Below are 8,257 nucleotides of genomic sequence, written 5' to 3' on the forward strand. Positions count from 1 at the left end.
ATTCCACCATCTGCAAACAAATGCAGCCTAAACACTAGACTCTGAAAACCATATTCCTGCAACTCCAGACTTCTCTGATTATTTCTCTTGGACGCGCTGTTGTGCAATGATTCACCGACAGTAACCAGACACACATTTTAATGTTCACTTCGGAGAAATACAGGAAAGAACAGTCTGTCATCATAAGAAAATAAGAAAGACATCCCTACGGGGCCAAGTTACTGCATATAAGCCGCACACAGATACTGAATTATCAGGAAACGATGATTATTCGTCCTTCATAGCTTCAACATTTCAGGTGACATTTTTAAGCTGTACAAAAGAACGGATTAGAAACAGTAAAGGTAGAGTGAACATTTAGAGGAAGTCTCATCAGAAGTGCTGGGAGATGGAAATAAAGGAGCTGATTTAATGTCTTTTCTGGTCTGATCTGCCAGGTAATAAAGTTCAACCATGTGTCCTTTTCCTTGTTTGCCCATTGGCGAGTAAGCACTAAGTGATAGTCCGTCCGGTTGGATTTGTAGTCCACGTACAAACACGTCTTTTGGGAAGAGCCATTTCTATCTGCCATCCTTCGTTCCATCTGTTCAACTGGGTTTCACGGTTCCACGGTCGAACAGCCATTTCCAAGTACCAACGCTGGGAATAAAGAGCAGGTTGTTGGCATCGCAGAAGTTCTTGTTTTCTTTCTAGCCCTAAATGAACGAAGGAAAGCCGTTGGAGGCAAAGTAGGTGGAGATGCCGTCAAAGTAGGACTCAGAGTCTGAGAAAAACCAGTTAGGTTGATGGATATAAGGTTTTGAAGATGACTCTTGTCTTATCTAAAGCCAGCTTCACATCAGCCACATGTCACTCTCCTTGTTAAAGTTCTAGGCCCACTAGCCAGTGAGCAAGCTAAGTAGTAGTCTGGCTGATTGGGTTGGTAGTCCAGGCACAAACAGCCTTCTCTGCTTCCCTTTGTCCCATTGGTTAAAGGACCTAATGGTGACAATTTCCAGCCTGCAAGGACAGGCCGTAGTACCGTCCATTAACCCGGTTAAAGTTGTGGTTGTTGGTCGAGCCAATGCATGGAATGAAGAGAAGATTGTTGGCATCGCAGAAGGCCTTAATGACGCTTCAGTTCTGCTGTCAGACAAGAAGTACTCAAAGTTGGAGAGGAACAGGTAGGGGGATGGATGTAAAGGGTTGGAGCCAACTGAATGTCTCATCTGGTCTGATCTAAAGCCACCTTTTCATGTTAGCTTCCGATTGGGTTGGTAGTCCAGGTGCAAATGTGTCAGTTTTCTTGGGAATAAAGAGCAGATTGTTAGCATTGCAGAAGTTCTTGATGGCTTTCCAGTTGTGGTGGGACAAGCCAAAGGAGAAGCCATTAGATTCAGAGTAGGTGTAGGTGAAACTGGTTTTGAAATGGATATAAAGGATCTGACTTCACGTTCTGGTCTGATCTACCAGGGAAATAAAGTTCACATCAGCCATGTGTCCTTCTCCTTGTTGAAGTTCTCCGCCCATTGGCGAGTGAGCACTAAGTAGTGGTCCGGCTGATTGGGTTGGTAGTCCAGGTACAAACGCGTCACTGTTTTCTTGGGCACAGCCTTCTCTATCTGCGTACCTTCGTGCCATTGGTTAAAGGACGTAATGGTGACGATTTCCGGCCTGACAGACAAAGCCGCCTGCAAGGACGTGTCGTAGTATCGTCCGTTAACGCGGTTCCTCGTGTTGTGGTTGTTCCACGGTCGAACAGCCGTGTCCACGTACCCTGGACCAACGCTGGGAATAAAGAGCAGATTGTTGGCGTCGCAGAAGTTCTTGATGGCTTTCCAGTTCTGGTGGGACGAGCCAAAGGAGAATCCGTTGGAGGCAAAGTAGGTGTAGATGCCGTCAAAGCCGCTAGCTAGGATGTCGTGTTTGTGGCGCTCCTCCACGATGAGGGCGACGAAGACGCCATCGTAAGGCGTGCCCCGGAGACTGTGGGAACCTTTGGTGCCAAGGAGCTCGGACCAGGACTCGGCCGGCATCAGGTAGGAGTCGTAGACGTAAAACAGAGGCAGGACTCGGCCTGTGCTGGACCTGAATCTGTAGAAGGCGCCATGTTTTCCATATCTGAGGGAAACAAGAGAGGGGGTGATTTCAGGCTGTTGCGTGTAGGAAGATGGACATGAAGTTAAATCGTGCATCGGTGTCAGTCGGTCAGATGCCTGAGCTTCCAATCTTCCTATTTGTAGTCTTGTTGGATTATTTCAAACTAGTTTATTCAAGTTAAATTATGCTAAAATGCCACATTTTATCACAAAAGGTTTCACAGGCTTTCAGACATTGAGAAAATATGTATGCTTCACTGAAAACCATCATCTGTCCGCTTTCATTTTAAATACAGATGGCCAGCACAGTGGGTTTCCTGAAAGTATTGGCAGGAATATAAAGAGGAAAAATGGGACTCAACTCCAGGCTCTCTTTGAATTTACTCCAGTATTTATATCATCATTATAAACATGGTGTTTCTGGGACTCTTTATTGCTCTTCGGAGTCGCAGTGTGAAACGATGGGCTTTTATCAGACAACTAGTGAATATTTTACGAGGTGAGAGAACACACTTTACATTTTGCTTGAGTTAGGAAAAATTGTCTGACATTCAGACTGGTGGAAAGTCAGAGCAAAAGCTACCTCCAGGATCACAGGGGAGACATCTATATTTAACAACAAGTCCCTTCTCAGTCTTCGTGATCTCTAGACTTTCAATGTCAGATATTGAAAGCAGAGCTCCCTTTTAGCCTCGGCTCTGGGAAGGGTACACAAAGGAAAAGTGAAACACAAAGACGAACAACATACTTGTCAATAATGTATTTGATGTTGTCATGCATGCTCTGGTCCGTCCGTCCTTTGTACGGCTGTATGTGAAAGGCCACCTGTGCAAGACGAAATGACAAAAAGATCATGGAAAGCACAACATAAATGCACAAAACCCTAAAAGAAAGAAGGGGTTATGCAGTGAATTTCAAACAGCACTCTTATTATTTCAGCGTATGATTTGTTTTGATGGACAGCCAGTGGGAACGCAACCTTCAATTAGTCCAACCTCGCTAATTATTTGGCCGTGCTGCCTGTGAATCACTGTGTTGATTGTGTGCCCACTCTGGAGATACTTCCACTGTGTTTGCATGTTTATATGTGAACACTCAAATATCAAACTGGGTACATTTTAATGACCAATCAAAGCTAATCTAATGCCAGTCAGAGGGAAACAATTAAAAAGTTGCGGCATAAAGTTTTAATGAGGAGGTTCCATTGCAATGTAGCTGCAGCTTTACACTTAGTAAATAACAGAAATGTTTAAGGCATCAATGACAAGACATTACATAACAATCACAGAAATCAAATTTAGGCCATTAGCTAACTTTATTAACTAGCTTGCTGTTTCAAATGACTTTATCAGCGAACGATAGGCAACCAATGGCTAACAGCTAGCTGGCTAACCTTAGCTAGCGGATAATAAGCTAGGCAGGGGTGGCTAGCTAGCTAACGGCAAACTTAGATTGCCGTTAGCTAGTTAGCCACCCCTGCCTAGCATTGCACATGGCTATTAGATGAGTTAGTTGTCACATTGGCTGGTTAAGTAATTTGCAAGCTAGCCAACTAACACATACTTAGATAGTATTTTGATAACACTACCGTCAGCAGGCCAGATAAAGTTAGCAAGCTAGCTGGCTAACATAAGCTAAGGTTGCGGATAATTAGCTAGACAGGGGCGGCTAACTAGCTAATGGCAAATTTAGGTTGCGGTTAGCTAGTTAGCCGCCCCTGCATTGAATTGCATTATGTTTACTAAAATCAACAGTTCTTCATTAAATATGAGTTAGCATCACCTTAGCTGGTGAAGTAATTTTGCAAACTAGCCAACTAACATACAGTAATTTGATAGCGATAACGTTAGCAAGCAAGGTAAGGTTAGCAAGCAAGCTAAGGTTAGCAAGCTAGCAAACTTAATTGCTGATAAAGCAATTTAGGCACTGTTTCTCTTCTAAATAAATACTAATAATGCAACGTTGATTAGCTGTTGTTCTGTTTCTTTTGGTTATTGTAGTAGTTTCTGCCCTCACAAATAAAGTTATATAGAGAGACTTTTTGTGATCGCTACAGATAATAAGTGACCTTAATGTTTAGAGTAGCCTGAAATTGCAAAATTGTGGCTGTAGTAAAACCACAAGCAAAAACGGTCAAAGTTAGCACACTCTTTCGTAAAGGCACCTAGTGACCTTTAACCTTTGATATTTTGGGAGTTCAAGTAAAGGGTTTGTGTCATTTAAAATAAAATCCCCTCTCCATTAGGTGTCCCTAAAATATTGAGCTCACAAGAAAAGGTAGCACATACAAAATACAAAACATGTGAATATAAAAGTGGCCTGCAGCCTGATGTACACATAGTGACAATCTCTGAAAGTAAGGTCTGTAAAAATGAGTTTAACATGAGGGAGCTTTTTAAAAGTGTCCCTATTTTAGAACATGCCCCAGATGGTCACTTTGCATTATGCATTAAAACATCCTGCTGGTTCAGTTCAGAGGCCTTGCTCCTCTTGTATAAATGAAACAGCACATTGCTATCTTCTTTTTACTCTGCCTGGGTTTTATTTACAACATTTCAACCACACGATTGACATCTCTTCTACAAACAGTAATTCATGCTTCAAACGCTGTCAATCCTGTCCTTGTGGAGTAAATGGAATATGCGCCGATGCTTTCTATATTCTTCTGTGCTGATATGAAGAGTTTGTGCCTCTGGGTGATTGACAAAGGAAATGTGTGACATGCCTTTATCTGCTCTGGATTTCTATTTATAAAAGGTTGTTTACCTGCAGGAAAAAGCAAACACCTTTCTATGGTCGAGTGAAACTCATTCCTCCTGCTGCTCAGCGGAGTGTGAATGCTGCAGGATTGACTCATTTGACCTTTTATAAGAAAGCTGCTGCTTCTTTAGAGTATTATTGAAGGATTACGGTAGGGATCTTACACTGAAAACACAGAAAAGCCGAAAACAAATGACTTTAAACCCTTTTAAACACATACATACTTTACAACACGGTAAAATAAACACATTATATGATCTGTCTCTCTCTGTTAAATGTCCAGTTATTTATAATTATACTCCTGTTTATCCGTTATTTGCTCCTTTGTACCTCCTTTTCTCAAAGATGCATTGATAGATGTATGTTTTTCATTCTAAAAAAGGTTATCAGGTGTTGCACAAAGGTAAAACATACACTGTAAATACATATCAGCACTAAATATTTACAGATATGCTTGGATTTTTCGAATTATATCCAGATATCCAAACATTAAGCATCAGGCTAACATCGTCTGTATGTGTTGTGAGGAAATCCTATTTGTTATGGAATACAATTACAGTTGCTTTTGCCTGTTGTCGACTTTTTAGAAGTGAATACGCATTAATCTCCACTAATCAGCACCCTGATGGTTTTATATCACACTTTATGGCAATCAAAGAAATGCATATTACGTTCCTTCTTGTTTAATGTTCCCAATTATCCTGGTGTGTGCTGGAGCTTTGATTTCTTTCAGTTTAAAGAGGCCCTATTATGCTTTTTGGGCTTTCCTGTAGTGTGTTCTATAGGTTTTAGTGCATGTAAATGGTCTGCAAAGGCTAAAATCCCATTGTTCAAATGCACGGGTACTCATGTTTTTGCCTAACAACAAATGGTAAAAAAAATCCTGTGTCATTGGAGAGGAACCTTGGTCGGAAAGCCATCAGAGAGGAAACAGTGTCCTCTCCTCTCATATAAAGACATGAGGACAGAAGCTAAGTTTAGCCTGAAGGACCCTCATGATCTCTAAAAAACTAACTGAGGGGAGGAGGAGGAGAAGCAGATGCTCTTCATCCCCTCAGGCTCGCCCTGAATCGTCTCATCTGTCGCACTTTGAGGTGAAACAGGATCTGATCCACTGACCCAAGTGTCTCAGATCCCTGATTAGCCTATTTTCAGGATTAATAAAAGACTCCATAATCAAAGTAAATTAATTAGAGTACTGTACTCTTATGCCCGTTATTATTTGTACAGAAAGCTTCTTAATATAAAGACACGCCATATCAGCTCAGCTTTGACAGAGCTGTGGAGCCACAAACACTCAACGCCCACGGCGTCTTTCAAAGAGAGACAGTAAGGTCTTTCCAAACTGTTTCTATGGTGACGCTGCGGTGTTACGCAAAGGTAAGACGGCGCTGAATCTATGGATGAAGAGTGTGTTTGTGTGCTCAGATCATATTTACACTGAGCTTTAGGAAAGCCACCGGTGTTTGCATTTCCTCCTCAGATGATGACAAACACCAACCTGAAGTCATGTTGCACCATCATACTGTATGTAAACGGAGGTGATGAATTCAAAAGGCCAAATACATGAAGAAAACACACACACACACACACACACACACACACACACACACACACACACACACACACACACACACACACACACACACACACACACACACACACACACACACACACACACACACACAGATCTCACCATGTTTTGGCTTAAGACCCCTGCAGTGCTGACTCTGTTAGATGGAGCGCTGCACTGAGGAAGACAAAATCCCCTGAAGCTCAGAGAGAGGCAACACCGTGTCACTCTGAATGTCAGGTTTTGAGGTCAGAGATTTTAAATTGAAGATGCCACCGGGCCACACTCGGTCGGTACTCATGCTTTTAGTCACTGTAAGAGCCTCAGTGGACCACAATGCATTGCAGCTGCAAGACATGTAGAGGTGTAACAACAACTACAACTGAACCTTTGCACAAGTTCAAAACCAATGTCTGTCCTCTCAGAAGACCATGATCACATTTACATGACCTTTGGATCTCTCATGCATTGCATGTTCTTAATCTGCACAGGATTATAGTCACACGTGATTAAAAGGAACACTGTCACTGTTAATCATTGAGTAAATCATCAGGAAGTAGAAAACATACCGGTTGTCTCACCAGTTACCTTGATGCTGTGCCTGTGGGCGGCGTCCATCACGGCGGGAACCAGATCCTCGCTCGGCTCCCCGTGGTCGTCCGCCACGCCGGGGGGGTACCAGGACAGAACCAGCACCCCTGACACACCACAGAGAGGAAGAGAGTGTAAAATCAATTGATGAGGGTGGAGGTAAATGCTCTGATTGGGTAATAAACAAAAAAAGCCGTGGAAGCACACACACACACACACACACACACCTGCTGCAGCCTCCTCTATCTGCGACATGTGGGACTCCAGCACCTTGGGGTCCCTTGAGCTGTAGGGACCCAGCTCCGGGTAGAAACTGGATGCTATGTCCTCGGGCGGTGTGTGTCTCCCCTGCGCATGACTGGCCGCTATCTTAGGGTCCCAGTGCGGCACCAGTACGTGATCCCAGTGGATGTACTTGTTGTCGGTGCCCGGGGCCCCGTACCACAGGTAGTAGAAGATGTGCACGTCGTAGAAGATGCTGTAGTCCCGGTCAGATTTGGTGAAGACTACCTTAGTGTCGCTGCTGCTGCTGCCGCCATGAGCCTGACCCGGAGACACCGCCACGTCCTGCACATCCAGGCAGAGGGGGGGGGGGGGAGTCAGATGCTTAGTAAAACTACCAGAGGTGACTCCATTGACTCCACTGTTGTAAATGTCTGCAAAATATGTCTGTTAAGTGCTTGAGTTTGGAGGTAATGTAATGTAAAAGAAGATGATGCACTACTTAAAAGCTATGACTCTTATTTTAGACTAGACAGACTTCCTGTTCCCCCACAGTCAGCACAGTTAGAACATTTTAAATCAGATTTAATAAAATGTATTGATCCCAAAAAATGGCAAATTGTTTTTTTGCAGCAGTGAGTACACTGCATTCTAAATGTTCCTCCAGTAAAAGTAGAAGTACTCAGATCTTGTACTGAGTAAAGTAGAAGTACTCAGGTCTTGTACTTGAGTAAAGTAGAAGTACTCAGATCTTGTACTTGAGTAAAGTAGAAGTACCAGAGTGTAGGAATACTCTGTCACAGTGAAAGTATTCTAAATGTTCCTCCAGTGAAAGTAGAAAGTACTCTCCTCTAAATGTACTTAAAGTAGCGACAGTAAAAGTAGTCATTGTCTGATTGGTCCATTTCAGAATAATATCTCTGATATGTTTTATAATGATTGATCATTAAAGTGTTCTCAGAGCTGGTAAAGGTGCAGCTAGTTTGAATGGCTTTGTATACTGCAGGGTAGCTGCTGGATTTACTGCAGGTGA

The 8,257-nt window shown here is 42.9% G+C and overlaps 1 protein-coding gene across 1 annotated transcript in view; it reads right to left on the reverse strand.

Moving 5' to 3' along the window:
- Positions 1-156: 156 nt before the first annotated feature.
- Positions 157-8,257, reverse strand: part of maneal (mannosidase endo-alpha like) — a 9,156-nt gene continuing 1,055 nt past the window's right edge. The window contains exons 2-5 of the mRNA XM_063898609.1: positions 7,230-7,569; positions 7,000-7,109; positions 2,827-2,903; positions 157-2,100 (exon numbers count right to left, since the gene is read on the reverse strand). Coding sequence (XP_063754679.1) covers positions 1,464-2,100; positions 2,827-2,903; positions 7,000-7,109; positions 7,230-7,569 — 1,164 coding nt within the window. The 3' untranslated portion in view covers positions 157-1,463. The remainder of the gene's footprint in view (positions 2,101-2,826; positions 2,904-6,999; positions 7,110-7,229; positions 7,570-8,257) is intronic.

Source organism: Eleginops maclovinus, chromosome 13 (genome assembly GCF_036324505.1).
Source record: "Eleginops maclovinus isolate JMC-PN-2008 ecotype Puerto Natales chromosome 13, JC_Emac_rtc_rv5, whole genome shotgun sequence".
NCBI classification, from domain to species: domain Eukaryota; kingdom Metazoa; phylum Chordata; class Actinopteri; order Perciformes; family Eleginopidae; genus Eleginops; species Eleginops maclovinus.